This window comes from Sminthopsis crassicaudata, chromosome 1 (genome assembly GCF_048593235.1).
Source record: "Sminthopsis crassicaudata isolate SCR6 chromosome 1, ASM4859323v1, whole genome shotgun sequence".
Classification (NCBI taxonomy): Eukaryota; Metazoa; Chordata; class Mammalia; order Dasyuromorphia; family Dasyuridae; genus Sminthopsis; species Sminthopsis crassicaudata.
The window spans coordinates 33719692-33735982 of NC_133617.1; the positions used below are offsets into that span (position 1 = coordinate 33719692).

Consider the following 16291-nt stretch of genomic DNA (forward strand, 5'->3'; position numbering starts at 1 on the left):
TGCATCAGTTCATGTATGTTGTCTTATACTCTATTCATCACATTCAGCATTTATTTCATCCTTTTAAAATTTCTATCCCGGTTTGGTTTTGTATTAGTAGAGTAGCAAGTGTATAGAGTTTATAAATGAGCAAACATGCATATATTAAGGATATCCTTAAAATCCGAGGTTTTGATGTGGGTCAGCGAAGAATGTTTGGAAGCCATCCGCTGTATCAGGGACCATCGGGGCCTAGCAACTGGCCTGCTGTTCTTGGAAACAAGTACTGGAGGACTGGTGGCTGTTCCCTGGCCTAGTTCACAGGATCTAAGTTCTAGACTGAAGAGGCTTTCATAAAAGATGCGACTGGAGCTGTGATTTCCCAGGTTGTGGATGAGGAATTTCCAGGCTGAGAAATCTCGGAAAGAGCCGAGAACTGCCTGGGGAAGGAGGGCAGGTGATCCGCTCCGGGTCACGGCCGTGAGTCAGAGATGGGACTGGAAACGAGGGCTTTGTGACTGCTCTCCGATGCCTCTTAGGGAGGTGTAAACCAAAGTACTGGTGAAGTCCAGTCCTGGAAATAGAGGTGGGCGTCCAAGGGATACAGAGCTGCGGAGCGGGACAGGCGGAGGGAAGAGTGGACAAAGGCATGATGGGAGGTGGCGTTTTTTTTTAGAGTTTATCTGGAGCAAGGCAGGGGAGGAGCTAAAACTGGAAACGCAGCTGCTGAGGGCCACTAACGTGCCCTGGACCGTTAGCCATCAGTGAAACCTTTGAATTTTTATTCAAAATCGTGTTAAAAGCATAGAATAAAACACAGAGCTACAAGAGAAATCAACAAGGGCGTGGAACTGTGGACAGGGCAGGGACTGCGCCCTTTGATGACGTCCTATCCCTTAACCCAGAGCAGGGCGGTTCACTCTTGCCCTGGTACCTTTGGCATCGCGCTTGCTGAGGGAGGGAGCCCTGCGTTCTCACCAGTGCTGTAAAACGGGGAAACCGAGGCTCTCTGAGACCTGCGGGGTCACAAGGCTTGGGACCCAGCGGGGGTTTTAAGTGCCAGGTTTCAAACATAACAGGGCATTTCTATCTGATCCTCACAATCACTCCGGGGCGTCTCTGCTATTAGTAGCCCTCTTTTACAGTTGAGGAAACCAAGGCAGGTCAAAGTGAAGTCGGGATCACGGAAGTGGGGGGATTCGATTTCGGGATTTGCAATCAGCGCTCTCCGCTGCGCCACTTAGCGGCCGGACTCGGGAAGCCCGCTTTCCTCCCGAATTACGAGCCTGGCCCTCTGGCCCTCGAGCGCCCCCTGGCGCCCGGAACTCAGCTCCAGGATGGTTTCCTCCCTCTCAGGAAGTTCTTCGGAGGACCGGAAGTAGGAAAAAGGGATTCTCCCCGCGGCCGTCCTCGGATCTCGAGCTGGCTCCGCGGAGCCCGGCGGCGGTTTTCCCCATGGATCGTTAGCTGCGCGGACAGCCGAGCGGAGCAGCCCCGGGTCTGCCCTCTTCCTGAGGCGGTGAGAAGTGAGGGGCGAGCGGGGCGCGGTCCGCCCGGGAAACCCGGGCCTTGCCGCGCTGGGGGAAGGTCTTCCTTGGGACACCGACCCCTCAGAGCAGGGGGGAGAAGGGAGCTTCCCGGAGGGCGGCCCGCTGCGCTTGCGCAGTTAGCTGCTCTAGGAGACCCCCCCCTCCCGCCTGGAGGGGGCGGAGCTCTTAAAGGAACCGCAGAGTTTTCTTGCTCTTCCCTGGAGTCAGGACCAGTAGGAGTGGGGCCCCCCTCCCCCCGGTTCTGCCCGGGGCTCGGCCGTGGGCCGGCTAGGGTTCGAATCCTGCCCCGACACTTTTCGCTGTATAATCTTGGGCCAGCCACCTAACCTCTGCGCCAAGGTTTCCACACCTGTAAAACGGGGTAATAATAGTACCTCAGCCTTCTCAGGCTTTGGGGCGGCTCAGGTGAGAGACAATAAAGGTAAAGGACCCGAACCTCGAGGAAGAAGGGATTGAAGGAGGAGAGGCTGTATGGGGACTGGGCAAAATTCATTCCGATTGAAGCACTTATTAAACACCTGCTGTGTGCCAGGCGCTGTTTGTCAATAGGGATACAAGCAGTGAGCATTTAATAAGCACCTATGGTTAACAAGACTAGGCTGTGGGGTTATGGGAAGACAACTTCTAAGCATTTATTAAGCACCTATTGGCTCTTAGGGAGTGGGGACATAAGATCATCTATAAGCATTCATTAAGTACCGACTGTATGGCTGGCTCCCCACTTGGGGATACAAAGACAATTCACAGCGATCTATTAAGCACCTAGGGTTTGCCTGGCCCTCGGGTGGTGCTTATGCCTGCTTAATACACCGGGAGCCCTCTGCCCCATCGCCAGTGCTCAGTGCTGTGACAGTAAACATGGGGAGCCCAGGTGTGGGCAGCGTCCCGGCCTGTATGAGAGTTGGGGGGCAGGGGCCTGGAGCGGTGATTTTCCTGGTGTGGAGAACCCCTCCGGCAAGGCGAGGCAGCCCCCTGTGCCCCCCTGCTTCAGGGGAGGAGGGATGGGGGGAGAGGGAGGAGTCCCTGCTTCCTCAGCTTCTGGAAAGGACCTTAGCCTTGTTTGGGCCCATCCCCCATGCCCACGCCCCTCTCCCCCCAGGCTTCCCTCCCTTTGCTGCCTGACCCATTAGAGTATCATTTGCACCCAGCCCTGCCCTCAGTGGGTAATGGCTTTTTCTTCCTTTCTTCATCCCTCCCATTTCTCTCCTGCCTTTGCACTGCAGTTTGGAGCCTCCTCCCGCCCTCTAGGGGCCTCCCTCCTGGGTGTCCTAGGGGCCACAGCAGTGGGACTCTGCCCCTCCCCTGTGCAGCTTCTCCTCTCGGGCTGCCCCGTGCAGCCCCCCCCACGCCCAGCGCCGGCCCTGGATCGGAGCGGCCCCATTTCAGTGGGTCCAGGATGAAATGGCTCCTTCCTTCCTCCCAACCTCCCCCTTTTCCTCGGGGGCCCGTAGGCCTTCACCCTGCGGGCTTGTTCTCCAGCCTCTGGCCCCCCATATCTGATTAGCTGCAAAGGCCCCCCCCATCTGAGGCTGCAAGAGCCCAGAAGCCCCTCATTCTGGCCCCAGGCCTCAATGGCCCCCTGCTAGAGCCGGTCTGTCCCAGCCCTGACCTGCTTCTCTCTGTCCGCAGCTGAAGGCATGGCCCACGGCCGCTCCCACAAGCACTCCAGGAGCCGCAGCCGCAGCCGGAGCGGCTCCCACGGGCCTCCCCAGCAGGGGGAGAGGAGGAGGAGGAGGAGGAGCACCAAGGACACTGGGAGGAGTCCCTCAGCCTCCGGCTCTCAGGGCCAGCGGACCAGCCTAGGTTCTAATGGGGAAGGTGAGGACCTGGATGAAGCCTGGGGCGAGGGGGGGGATTTCTGGGACCTCCTGGCCTGGCTCAGAGCCGAAGAGCCAGCCAGCTGGGCCAGGTGCTGGGAGGCCCTGCCCTCGGGGAGCTCGCCTTCCACAGGAGTAAGGAAACACAAGTGGGGGGGGCAGTCAGGGAAGGCTTTCTGGAGGAGGGGCCTGAGCTGAGGCGAAAGTGAGGAGGCTTCTGTAGACAGCCCATGCAAAGGCCTAAAGGTGGGAGATGTCAGGGCCCCCAAGAAGAGGCCCCTGGGCTGGCTCATGAGCACTCCCTGCCCTCTGGGGGTCAAAGAGTTCCAGGAGGAGTCCTGGGCTCCGTGGAGGGAGGGGACCCAGGTGGCCAGGAGAGTGCTCCCTTCTCCTGAGGTGTCCAGCTAAGTGCCACGGCTGGGGCCCCCGATGGGCCTGACAGGGTCTTAGCACTCAGCCCGATGCTCTCTTGTGAGGGGGGGCGGGGGGGGACAGAGGGACTGAGACTGCGGGTTGGGGCAGGGGTCAAGGCAGCGCTCTCTGAAAAGGAGATACAGATTGAGCCCCAGACTGGCAGAGATGGAATTTGAACTCAGGCCTCAGAATGTAGCGTTCCTCCTGCAGCAGCTCAGTGTCAGGAGAAAGGCGAGCTCCCGCTCCCCTTGGAGGCCTCTTGGTGGGCTTGGGCTCAGGGGTGACACTCCAACCGGAAAAACTCCAGGGGCAGCGGGCCCCTCGGGTGGGCTCCCAGGGGCTCCGAGGAGACTCCCTCACCGGCTCCCTCTCCTCACATGCAGAGAGAAGCAGGGACAAGGCTCGCAAGAGAAGGCGGCCCAGGTCTTCCTCTTCCTCCTCCTCTTCCTCCTCCTGCTCCTCCTCCTCCAGCTCTTCTTCCTCCTCTTCCTCATCCTCTTCCTCTGGGGCCTCCAGCGGGGGCAGGAAGAAGCGAGGGAAGCGGAAGGACAAGAAGAGCACAAAGAAGGCAAAGAAGAAGCTGAAAAAGAAGAAGAAAAAGAAGAAGAAGAAGGAGGAGAAGGTGGCTAAGGCAAAGGCCAAGGTGGTGGAGGACATGCCGGGCCCCTCGCTGGATCAGTGGCGGAAGGAGCCCCTGGTGGAGAGCGGCCCAGGTGAGAGCTGGAGGGAGGGGAGGGGGAGCCAGAGAGAGTGCCGGCTGGGCCTCCATTGGGCCACTGGCTGGACCTGCAGGTCTCCGGGCCTGGCCCACTGGGTCCTGCAGAGCTGCAAAGATCTCACTGGGTCCTGGATCTCGGAAGCTTCTTCCTCTGATCCATCCTGACTCTGTGGTCCTGGCCAAGCCCCTAATACCTCTCAGTGACCCAGACGCGGGGCAGAGGCCACGTCCTCATCCAGGCCCCGTCCCGGACCGCTGACGTCACAGGTCCTCATGCCTGTCAGCGAAACGGGCCCCACGATCCCTGAGGCTGATATTTGTGCTCTTTTGCACCCCTCCCCAGCCCCCACCGCTTTTTTCTTTTCAATTTTATTATTTATTTTTAACACTGAAAAAAAACAAAAACTGAATCCCAGCTCTTTCCAGCCCTTTCCTCACTTGTTGAGAAGGCAGGAAATGTGAAATACGACACCAGTTAGACACGTGAAGTCACGTAAAACGTTGCCACGTTAGCCTTGTTGCCAAAAAAAGAAAGAGAAAGTGAGGTCGTCACTCTTCAGTCCATCCTCAGAGTTCAGTTCTGTGTGGAGTCTGAGAGTACTTGCGTACGCCCTTTGCGTTGCTCAAATGAGCTGATCCCCCTTACACGGCATCCAGTTCTGCGCTTTACGTCGGCTCATGGGAGTCCTCACAGGTGCCTCCCCTCATCTCTTAGGGCACCCTCGGCGTCCGGTACGGTCACCCCCGCAGCTGGTTCAGCCGTGCCCCGTGGACGGGCAGCCCTTCAATTTCCAGGTCTCTGCCACCACAAGGAGAGCTCCTCAGAATCTTTTTGTGAAAAGGAGCCTTCTTTCTCTCCCCCAAGTCCCTCACACTGCAGAGGCTTCGTTTTCGCGGGGGTCAAACGTGGCGGCACCTGGAACCCAGGTGACAAATCTGCAGCACGGAAGCACAGAACATGTACAGTCCCCCATTAAGTCTCTGCTTGATTTTGTGCTTCCGTCTGCTCCTGGTTCTGTTCACACTTTGCTGTGCCAGGGCGCCCTGTAATCTCAAGTGGCTTAGATTACGATTTGACAGCTTCATTTCTGTGTAAATCCCATCCCTTTCCCGATGCCAGAGTCATCCCTAAGTGACAAAGAAAAAAGTCCTGCCCAAAAAGCTCTTTCGCGGCCTGCAGAGAGCCCGGCATTGACCAAAAGTGAGCAACGTCAGGGTTCCGAGTCGGGGTCACGGTCCGGGCTCCCAAGGCCAAGCTTCCCGGCCTTAACCTTGGAGCTCGATTCCCAGGCCTGGGGTGGGAAGCACACAGTCAGCCTTTAATAAACGCGCCGTCCCTTCCCGCTCTCCCGTGGGCCTGTGGACTCGAAGGCCTGGGACTTTCCAGGCCGAGTCACCGCAGACAGGGCCTTTCCTGAGGTGGGGCTCCTTGCATGTCTGGCCCACTGACCCCCAGTCTTCAGGAGGTCGGGGAAGACCCGGTCTGGCTGACACTGATCCCTGCTCTTTCTGGGGCCTGGGGTTAGTACTGACAGATGAGCAGAAGTCCCGAATCCAGGCCATGAAGCCGATGACCAAAGAGGAATGGGATGCCCGGCAGAGCATCATCCGCAAGGTGGTGGACCCCGAGACGGGCCGTACCAGGTAGGGCCATCTCTGGGGCCCCCCGCCAGCTTGGGGTCTGGGCTCTGGGCCCAGCTGTAGGGCCACGCTGGCAGGGGAGGAGGAGAGAGAACGGAGCGGGGCTTTCCCAGCTCCCCCAGAACCAAAAGCCCACGGGGGTCTCTTCCCCACGGTAGCAAGGGCAGCGAGAACAGCTCTCACCATCGATCCCAGCACCTTTGGTTTGCCGCTCCATGCTTTTCTGTGGCTGGGAGAGCAGGCGGAGGAGGTGCCCCGGGTGGCCTTCCTGAGCCCAGAGAGGCACAGCTGACCCTGACTGACTTGGGGCTTGGAGGTGCCGGAGGGCCCATCTGCAAGCTGCCTGGGTCACCACTGTCCAGTCTGGGGGGGGCCTGGCTGTTTCCCCCAAGTACTTGGGGCAGGTGATGTGGTCTCCCCCTGCCCTGGGCTGTTAGGGTCCAGAGTCCTACCTCACTCACTTGGGTTACCCAGCTAATAAATGTGGGCTCGGAACTAGGGAAACCTAGGCCCAGCCCCTTGGGGCAGATTAGTGCATTGGAGGCTGAGAGAGGAGGCCCCAACATCTCTGCCCATGGGGTCCTGGCAGTCTGCCTAAGAGCCCCAGGCCCCTCCCCAAGCCCCCTGCAGCTCTGGGGCTGCCGCCCGCCTTGTCAGCAGGAAGGACAGAAGGCTCTGGGTGCCCCGGAGGCTCCCCTGCTGCTGTGATGGAGCGGGAAGATGTGAGGAGGCCCGTTGAGGCTCCATGCAATTGCCCTGGCAGCTGTTCCTTCACCGCGGGGGGTCTCCATGAAGAACAGCCAGCCGCGTGTGGTTAGACTAGGCACGGGCTGAAGGCCAGGCCCTTCTGGCTCCCCAGAGCCTTTGATCCAGACCCTTTGCTGAGCTCCTGGGCCGGGCGAGAGGCTTCCGCCCTGCCCTTCCATTCTCCCCCTTTTCAAGTGCTCCCGCTCAGGCCCCAGGGTTACCCCCTTCCCCACTTGACATTTGGCCTGTTGTTCTGTTCTAGACTCATTAAGGGGGATGGCGAGGTTCTGGAAGAAATTGTAACCAAAGAGAGACACAAGGAGATTAACAAGGTAGAAACCCCTCCCCTGACTGCCCAGTACCCTCCCTCTCCGCCCCCCCCCCCCCCTTAAGGCTCCATCTCTCATCATCTGCCTGTTTCTTTCCTGCAGCAAGCCACTAGGGGGGATGGGCTGACCTTCCAGCTTCGAGCAGGTCTGTTGCAGTAAGACCCCCCAGTCTCCTTCCTTCAACCTCCTGGGCCCCTGTGCCCGCCCCCAGCCCAGCGGGGCTCCATGGACTTGGGGATTCCAGGGAGGGGGGGGTAGCACGGGCTCCCCCGGGTGAGGGCAAAGATTCCAGCTTGAAGATGCTGGCCATTCTCACTCCTCTGTCCTGTGTTTGAGAGGTGCTGCCCAGGCCAGGCCGGGTCTTCCCAGTGCGGGCGGAGGGTTTGCCAGCTCAGGGACCAGCCCGAGCCAGAGGTGCATGCCGACACCCCCACCCCTTCAGGGGACATGCATCGTACTTTCATTCCCATCCCCTCCTCCTTCCTGTAGGGGGTTCCCGGGACGGGGGAGTATAGGGTCACCAAAGCAGGCCTGGCTGTCCTGCCCCAGACTGGGGCCTGGCTGAGAAGCTTCCGGTGGTGGCCCTGGCCTGGAGGCCAGGCTTCTAGGGAAGGGGCAGGGGCCCTAGCTGGGCGGGGCCCACTAGTCCCCCATTGTCAATTCTGTTCCCACCCAATGGGTTTTCCTGACAATAAAACCCGCCCAGCTTCAGCCTGGTGTCTGCTCTTTGCTGGGAGAGGGGGTTGTGCTCAAATGGTTGCTGTCATTGAATTCCAGAAGGAGAAAAGGATTTGGGGGGGCCCCCATCTGGGGATTCTGGAACATCCCGGCCCAAATACAGAGTGCTTTGAGCGCTGCCATCTTGGGGAAACCCCGGCTGCCCCCGAGTGGCACTGCCCTCTCTGCCAGCAGGCACTTCCACAGGCTTGGAATGAGGGCCTAGGGATGGGGTGGGATGCGGCGGCCCCTTGCTGACCGCCTGAGTCCCCAATCCTCGGGCCGCTTGCTGTCCAATGCACCAGAAAAGAGACTCAGGAAAGAAGTCTTCCCTTTATTTGCGTAACATAGAGTGATAACGTGTACAGAGGATACACACCCGGCGTCGGGACGGTGCACTGACGGACGCACGGCAAGGGAAATAAGTGGGTGGGCTTTCACGGACGAGCCGAGAGGTGCCGACACAGACAGAATCGGAGATGAAACTGGGACGCGGCCGACTGGCTCCCGAGCCAGGGGCGCCCCTGGGGGTGGGCCTTTCAGGCCAAGCCTGAAGCTGTATCCTGTAGCTGCATCCCTAAGAAACACCTCTTTAGAAATAAGATGGGATGAAGATGATGGAGTATAAAATTGACGGTTGGGAATACCCAGCGTTCCTGGGTGAGTCTCCTCCAAGGAGGAGAGGACGAGTAAGGCTTCTAGATAGACTTGGGCAAAGCAGCGGTACTGGATGATCAGGGTGGGGAGGGGCGGCTCCCCTGCCTGCGGTGGACGTGGTCTCGGGGGTTTTTGGTCAGGACCGCTTGTCTTCTGATGCTGTAAACATTTGGATTTTATTTTTTGGTATTTAAAAATAAATGTGTTTCCAAAAAAAAAAAAAAAACCCAACTTTCCCAACAGCAAATCTACATCCAGAATCCAGAGGGATGTGGAAAGGAACGGGGGGGGGGGGGGGGGGGGGGGCGGGCTCCCTACTTTACTTTGCAGATGTCGGCTCCTCTCTCCTTCCACGGCCGAGGGGCCTGCGCGTTCACACTGGACACTGTTCCAGGGAGCATGGGGGGAAGCGCTTTGGACTGATGGGGCCGGGACAGATGGAGACTAGTGCTATTGCTCTTGTCCTGGGTGGGGGCAGGGAGCCTCCAAGGCCACGACGGAGCCAGGGGTGGTAGATGTGGCCGACTCTGGAGGAGAGCGGCCAGTCGAGGGCCGCCGTCCCATGGCAATCTCCTCTGGCCGCCATTATTGCCATCAGGGTCCAAGACTGCTCGGAAAGGGCTCCTCCCCCACCCCGGCTCTCAGAAACGATGGGGGGGCCTGTGTGTATGTGACCCCTCACCCAGGCTGTGATTGTCAGACTGAGCTGAGCAGGAGGGGGAGATGGTGGGGGGAGGGGGTCAGAGGGTCAGATATTGCATTCTTCAGAGACGGGTGACGTGGGACTGGGTTCATAAAACACTTGCTTTGTACATAATGCCTGAAATAACAAAAGGAAGCTACATTTTCAACATGAATGAGCCCTGAAGGTTCTTCCCTCCAGACGTTCTCCCTACACAAAATAAATAACTTGCACTCTGTATACACCCCCTTTTTTCTGAACATTTACAGGATCCTTCCCCCCCCTTTACAATATCTACACGAGAGAAAGTGTCAACATCTTTTGGTACCTCCCTCCCTCCCCCAAACAAACTAAATATACAGAAGGGCCCGGCCGGCTCTGTTCGGTGGCTGGGCCGTGGACAGAGGCCATGTCCAGATGCTCGATTTCTTCCTTCCTTCCTTCCTTCCTTCCTTCCTTCCTTCCCAAGAACCTTTTCCTCGGCTTGGCCAGCTTCTCCAGCCAAAGGCGGCCTTTTCTGCTGGCCCCTGGAAGAAGTGGCAGAGCTCGAGGAGGATTCACACGGGGGCCAGCCACCTGGTGGAGAGGAGATCAAGGCAACACGTCGAGAGAAGTTGACTGGTAGAAAGGGGATGTCCGGTTTCATTGGGAGAAAGTGCCAAAGGTCCTGCGGGAGACAGCGAGCCATTGGCCGCGATGACGCAGGAAGGACCCGACGGTCCAGAGTTTCGCTTCAAAATGATCGCTTTTAAAAAATCTGTTAGATGTGCCCCTTCCACCTGCCCCGAAAGCCCCAAGGAGAGAGTAGAAATTCAGTGAGAGTTTGGAAATATCAGGAGTGAGGAAATCCTCCGGAGTGAGGCTCCGAATGCCAGGAAAGTTGGGGCATCTCTGGGCTCAGGAGATGGTAGCAGGGCCCAGAGCCCCCCAAAGTGGGCTGCTTTCACAGTGCTAGGTTTTCACAAAGCAGAGAGGGCTGCCCCTGGTACTGAAAAAGAGTTAGTTAAGAAAATCAAAAGCAGCCAAGTTATTCTGATTTAGAAATCAAATCACGCTGTAGAAAGGAATAGAAAGATAATGCACTGCAGTGGGCAGCGGCAGCAGTGTCAGAGCACTGGGGAAAGGGGGGGCTCAGCCAGATCTGGGCTCCGAGTGTGTGCGTCTGGCTGCCCCCCTCCCCGGGCTCTCTGGCCCAGAGGTGGGCGCTGGGGGCCTCAGGTGCCCAGACCCTGGCTGGCTGCTCGGGGGCGGATGCCCGGAGCAGGGGACGCCAGACTCATGGCTGGTCTGGACCCGAGGGGCTCCCCCACCCTCCTGCTGCTCCGAGAGGGCCCGGGGGGCCGGCACTAGGAACCACGGGAGGGGGCTATGGCCTTTTCCTTAAGCTTTGTACAAGACGTGCTGGACGGCGGGGTCTCCCTCCTGTGACAAACCCGCACAGAACGCCATCCCGGATCGCAAAGTGTTTAATGGTCATGCACTACCAACGACGGGCGTAGCCACATGAGATGGTAACAGGTCTCCATCCTAAGGGTCATCAGTGCAAAAAACGATGAGGTTTTACAGTTGAGTGACAAGTTAAAAGAAGCAGGTCGGACTCCCAGGGAGCTGCTACCGTGTCTGGGGAGACGGGGGGGGGGGGCGTCCCATCCTGCACTGGCTTCCAGAGAAAGCACGTGGCTTCAGTGCTGGGGAACGAAGGGGCCGGGGCCGGGCCGGTGGGGCACCCCCCCACAGCAACGGGGGCACGGGCGGTTTCCCGCATCCGTCGGCAGATGCAGAACCGAAGACCCCAAACTCCAAAACCCAGGGGATGCAGCCCTCACGAGAGGTCTCTGTGGCAGAGGATGGGGACCCCTTCTCCCTGCAGGTCAGGATCGGACCCTGCTTCCTGTGGTGAGAGCCCCCTGGGGTCACCGCTCTGGGTCTCCCATCCCTGGGAACAGAGACAAGGCGTGTCCTGTGCTTGTCTGTGGCAGAAGCAGCAAAGTGCCCGAGGCCGGAGCCCAGGGTCCCCGGGGGGCCGGGCCAGTCCGAGTCCTCCCGCCTTCGGCTCTGGGCTCAGTCCAGACCCCCAGCCTGCGGGGCCCTGTCCCCCTCGCCTCCTAGCACCATGGTGACACCTCCCGCTCGGGGCCACTCCAGGGCCAGTTCCTGGGGGGGTGGGGAGGCAGGCCCCTCTACTTGGGGCCCGGGGAGGGCCCCGCCTCTGGCCGGCGGCCCCAGCAGCCCGTGGCCACGCTCATGCTGCGCTGGCCCCGCTCGCGCTCGCGCTCCCGCTCGCTGTCCGACTGGCTTTGCGTCCGCTCGTGCTTGTGGCTGGGCCCGGCGGGCTGGGAGGAGATGGTGCGCAGGAGGTGGTTCCGCTTGCGCAGGAAGTCGCCTTGTCCAGGGAGCCCGAAGCTGCCCTTGCGAAGGGCCATCCGTGTGCTGTTCTTGGCCGGCCGGGCGCGGTGGTTATACTTGAGCTGAGCGAGGTGGGCGGCGTAGCCTTCCGTAATGAACTGGGGGGGGGGCAGAGAGAGGTGAGGGACCCCGGCCTGCTGGGCGCAGACGGCCCACCCGCTCACCCACCTAGAACCGGGGTCCCGGGGAGCCCAGCCCCTCCTGCTCTACAGAGGGCCCAGGGAAGCCGAGTGGTCTGTCACCCAGGGAGAAAGCCCCAGGCCGGCTCAGCCCTCGGAGGCACAGGGCTCTCCGAGCCGGGGTCTGCAGGGGAACGAGCAGCCCCAGAGGCCCGGCGCAGAGCCTGGAGCACCCGGCCAGCCAGGGCCGGACCGGAGCGCACGGGACAGAGGGACGGCACGGCCCCCACCTGGCACTGATGCTGCAGCTTCTTGGTGGGGCGTCCGACGATGTAGATCTGCATGGGGGGCAGGCTGATGGAGCTGTAGACGGAGATGTCCTTGGTGGAGCCGTAGGCAGCGTGCACCCGCATCTGGAGCTGGGGAGACAGGGACAGAGCACGCTCAGTGTGGCCGGCCGGAGCCCCGGGGGCTCGGGGGGCTGGGAAACCCAGACGCCGTCCCTTCCCTTTTCTGGGACTCAGTTTCCACATCTGTAAAGTGGGGGGCTGGACGAGATGGCCCCTACTCTCGCTTCCAGGTCCTTGAGTCCGTGATGATCAGAGAAACATCTGTCAAACATCTGGCAAATAGCTTGACCCTCACAGCCGCCCTTGGGAGGCAGGTGCTATAATAATATTATTATTCCCATTTCATAATTGAGGAAACTGAGGCAGACAGAAGTTAACCGCGTGCCTAGGGTTACACAACTAGGGAGTATCTGAGTCTGGATTTGAACTCGGGGCCCAGCCCTGTATCCGCCGAGCCAAGCAGCTGCCCCAGTGTGGGGCCTGACGAGGCCATTGTTGGGCCCAGGATACCCAGAAAGAGTGGGTTGGTTTGGGAAAGCCAGGCCAGACTGGATTCACTGTGTGACCACGGCCATTAGCCAACCTCTCTGAGTTTGAACTGTAGCTGCAGAGGTCCCCTCTGAACCTCCGATCTACAATTACTCTGTATAGACCCATCTAGTTGTTGACATGTCACTTCCCCCATTGGAGGGGCAGGGCAGGAGATCTAAGCTCTTATCAGCATCTGGCATACAGCAGGCACTTAATAAATGCCTGATGACTGACTCCAGAAGTGGGAGAAGATGGAGGTTAAGGAAAAAACCAGCCTGATGCCCCCCACCCTGTTCTTAATCTTTCTGTGAACGTGCGCTGGAGACACAGCGCCAAAGGGACCTCGGCCTCTCCTTAGGTCCGGCCTTCCTCGCGGCCTGGACCCACCTCTCTGCCCGGCCCACCTGGCGCTCCCTGTCCGCAGCCAGGCCCTGGGGCTGAGAGGCTCCCGTAGCTGCTCTGAGGCAGCCAGCAAGCGGCAAGATCCGAGTTCAAATTGTGGATGACTGTCTTCCTCAGTTTCCTCATCAGCAAAATGGGGATAATAAGAGCACCTTCTTCTCCAGATGAAATAAAATTCTAACATGCTTAGCAAGTGTCTGGCACATAGTAGGTGCTTGATAAAGGCTTCCCCACTTCTCTATGACTGCAACTTCTTGTTGCCAAAGGCCACCCAGTTATCAAACAAGACTTGAATCTTTCTCTCCCCTCCTCCCTCTCCTCCCCTCCCCCTCCCCCCTCTGCTCCCCTCCCCCCCCTTTCCTCTCCTCCCCTCCCCCTCTCCCCCCCCCCCTCTCCTCCTCTCCCCTCCCCCTTCCCTTCCCCTCCTCCCTCTCCTCCCCTCCCCCTCGCGGGCACTGCCCGCGGCCCGGGCGCTCTCACCTCAGTGATGAGGAACTTGAGGAAGTTGGCCTTGTGCCGCAGGGGGTCGTGCACGAGGCCGTCGCAGAAGGAGACGATCCCGTGCGGGAAGTTGTGCTGTGCGAGCCAGGCCACCACCCGCTGCTTCTGCATGTCGGGCCTTCCCGTCACGTAGATGATGAGGTAGCCGAGGTCCTGCCAGTGTCTGCGGGGGAGGAAGCGGAGACCCTGTGGGCCCGGGCCCGCCCACCCTGGATCCCGGGCGAGCGCTGCCCTTCCTAGCGGCCAGGCCCCGCAAGTTCCCGCCTCTCGGGTTCCTGGTCCGTATAATGCGGGAATAAACCGAAGCTTCGTGGCCTGTGGGCCGTGGGACTGAATGGGGGGTCACAAAACGCTGCGTTACCAGCTAGTTCACACACCCATATCGTGTCAGATTTTCTCGGTGCGAGGGGAAAGAGTCGCGAGGCCCTGGGTCCGAAAACCCCGGAGAGCCAACTCTGTGGGACTGTGCGGGGTCTCTGAAAGCCCTCAGGCTTCCACTGCAACTAAGGGCGCCGGCGCCCGCTCTCAGGGGCCGTGGCCGTATAAACGTCAGTTTTGCGCCGATCGCTGCCCGTGACATCTAAATCCAAGCTGTAGCTGCCGCTCGCCCGCCATTCACTGGGCTTTAAGCAGGAGGTGACCTATCTGCATTTTCTCCTCCCCGCCTGCTTTAAGTTCCCCTTCACCTCCTTGCCCGAGGGCCCGGTGCATCTGTAGGGAGAATGGGCCAAAGGCTGCAGGATTTGAGTAAATCTGAGTAAATACCTTGAAACCCTAACCCAATCTCCAGGCTGATTGTTAGAAGCACCGTGGTGGGGGCTTGTGGGTTATCACCCCCCCTCCCTGCGGGAAGCCCCAGGAGGAGCGCCCCAGAACCTAGTCCCCGTCTGAGCCTCCCCTGTGCTCAGTCCGCCACAGGCCTTTCCGTCAAATCGCTCGGACACGAGAGAAAAGTGAATCCAGATTCTAGCGGGAGGAAGCACGCATGCGCTCTCCGGATGGGGGAAGGAGGTGCTCTCCAGCGACCTAAGCGGGCAGCTTTTGGGTGCAAAGAGTGGCGGGCCGGGCTCGGACGTGGGCCGGGCTCGGACGTGGGCAGGCCTTCAAAGCAATCCTCCGTCCGCCGTGGACACACAGCGCTAGTGCCCTGAGCCCCGCGCTGCAGAGGAGCCCCTCCTGGACTGTGGAGGGAAGTTTCCGAAGCAGTAAGCCCCGGGTCCAGCCTCACCTTACTACGTCCACAGCACCTGCCCGCACCTTGGGGTCACTGCCCATGATGGAGACGCTGGCGGCGAAGGAGCCGTCGATGCTGAAGACCACGAACTCGGTCCCCTTGGGCAGGACGGTGATGTAGCTGTCTGCGAACGTGTGGTCCCCCCTGTGGGGAAGAGGCGTCAGCCCGGAACGGCCGCCTCCCCCTGCCCTCTGCCAAGGCTGGGGGCCCCCGGCCCACCCCTGGGCCCTCCTCGGATCCCCCATCCTCAAGCCCCCCCCAGCTGTCCCGGGGCCGCGGGTCAGTGTCCCAGGCAGACGCTCCCCCTCAGACGCCGGCAGAGAGAAGGACCCCAAGGCCCGGGGAGACCGTTCGTGGTCCCAGAGGAGGGAATCGGGGCCGAGCAGGGGCGGTGGAGGCCTTTAGACCGGGAAGCAAGCATCCCCTGGGAGTTGAAGCGGGTCCTTAAATCTCCACGTCCGGCGGGAGGCGATGAAGACCCCCCCTCTTGTCCCCGGCCCCCAGGAGGGGCTGCTGGCGCCCCTCCCCTCCCCAGCGCGGGCAGAAGCCCCTCCCCACCTGACCACCATCTTGATGGGGTAGACCCCGACGCCCAGACGCTGCTCCTCGGGGATGGTGTAGGAGATGCGCCCGCTGCTGTTGGTGACCAGCGTGTCAAAGTGGACCCACTCCCCGGACGGCGGCTGAGTCATGATGTGGATGTCCACCTGGGGGGGAGGGGCGGCTGAGAGCCTCCCTGGGACGGGCCGGCCCCACAGCCGCAGAGGCAGCGATTCTCCCGACGCCCCGGGGAGGTCCCTGCTCTGCTGCCCGGCCCCGCCCCGCCCCCGCCCCCCAAACCCCCATCCTCCCTGAGTCCTTGCGGAGACCCCCGAGGCCGCCGAGGGCCGGCCCCCAATCCCTTCCCCGCTCCGAGAGGCCGAGGCTTGTATTTGATCTGGGCGTCTGCGAGTCGCGGCCCTACTGAGTGTTCTCTTTACTTCCCCCCCCTTCCCCCTCTCACTTTCTCTCTCCTCTTTCTGTGTCTCTTGTCTCTCGCTGTCCCCCCCCCCCCACATTTACTCGGTGCCTCAGGGATTTAGAAACGCTTGAGCTGTTGGAGATTTTTGCTACTTTGCCTGAGCCCACATTCCCCTCCCCCGTCCGGGCCGCCCTCCCAGGACCGCTGACCTTCAGGGACTCTGGCGCCCTCCCTGGGCCCGGGCCGTGTTACCCCCCCACCCCCCACCCCCCACAGTAAATGCTCGGGCTGAGGCTGCCGGGAGCGCTGAGTGAGGCCGGGCTGCCTCAGGAGGCTGGTCATCGGGCCATTTTATATAATGGGAAACTGAGGCACAGAGAGCTAGAAAGGTCCCAGAGCCCCTCTAGGACCCCCTCCTGCTTTTGCAGCTGCAGAAACTGAGGCCTCGGAGGGGAAGGACCCAAGGCCCGGCTGAGCGGCCGTTTCCAGCTCAGGCCCAAGGAGGGCCTGACCATCACAGGGAGGAGCCCTAAACT

General features: G+C 60.4%; 2 protein-coding genes across 15 annotated transcripts in view; one reads left to right on the forward strand and one right to left on the reverse strand.

The window, feature by feature from the left end:
• The first annotated feature begins 1358 nt into the window (after window positions 1-1358).
• On the forward strand, window positions 1359-7906 carry ARL6IP4 (ARF like GTPase 6 interacting protein 4). Its single transcript, XM_074298929.1, has 6 exons — window positions 1359-1498; window positions 3159-3347; window positions 4144-4473; window positions 6005-6122; window positions 7129-7198; window positions 7298-7906. The coding sequence occupies exons 2-6, from the start codon at window positions 3167-3169 to the stop codon at window positions 7352-7354; spliced, it is 756 nt and encodes a 251-aa protein (XP_074155030.1). The 5' UTR covers window positions 1359-1498; window positions 3159-3166; the 3' UTR covers window positions 7355-7906.
• Window positions 7907-8226: 320 nt separating this feature from the next.
• The window catches only part of PITPNM2 (phosphatidylinositol transfer protein membrane associated 2), a 266887-nt gene continuing 258822 nt past the window's right edge, over window positions 8227-16291 (reverse strand). For 13 of the 14 annotated variants that reach the window (XM_074298846.1, XM_074298806.1, XM_074298857.1 and 10 more), the window contains 6 exons: window positions 15353-15501; window positions 14789-14938; window positions 13540-13723; window positions 12067-12195; window positions 8888-11755; window positions 8227-8728 (listed from right to left, as the gene is read on the reverse strand). In XM_074298846.1, coding sequence (XP_074154947.1) covers window positions 11432-11755; window positions 12067-12195; window positions 13540-13723; window positions 14789-14938; window positions 15353-15501 — 936 coding nt within the window. In that variant the 3' untranslated portion in view covers window positions 8227-8728; window positions 8888-11431. The remainder of the gene's footprint in view (window positions 8729-8887; window positions 11756-12066; window positions 12196-13539; window positions 13724-14788; window positions 14939-15352; window positions 15502-16291) is intronic. The other variant, XM_074298742.1, reaches the window with a different exon arrangement.

What these genes read in the sequence shown, in the direction of transcription:
- ARL6IP4 (XM_074298929.1), top strand. Translation starts at nt 3,167, where the DNA reads ATGGCCCACGGCCGCTCCCACAAGCACTCCAGGAGCCGCAGCCGCAGC. An exon ending in CCCGAGACGGGCCGTACCAG is followed by an intron (nt 6,123 to 7,128) that starts GTAGGGCCATCT and finishes GTTCTGTTCTAG; the next exon opens with ACTCATTAAGGGGGATGGCG. An exon ending in GACACAAGGAGATTAACAAG is followed by an intron (nt 7,199 to 7,297) that starts GTAGAAACCCCT and finishes TCTTTCCTGCAG; the next exon opens with CAAGCCACTAGGGGGGATGG.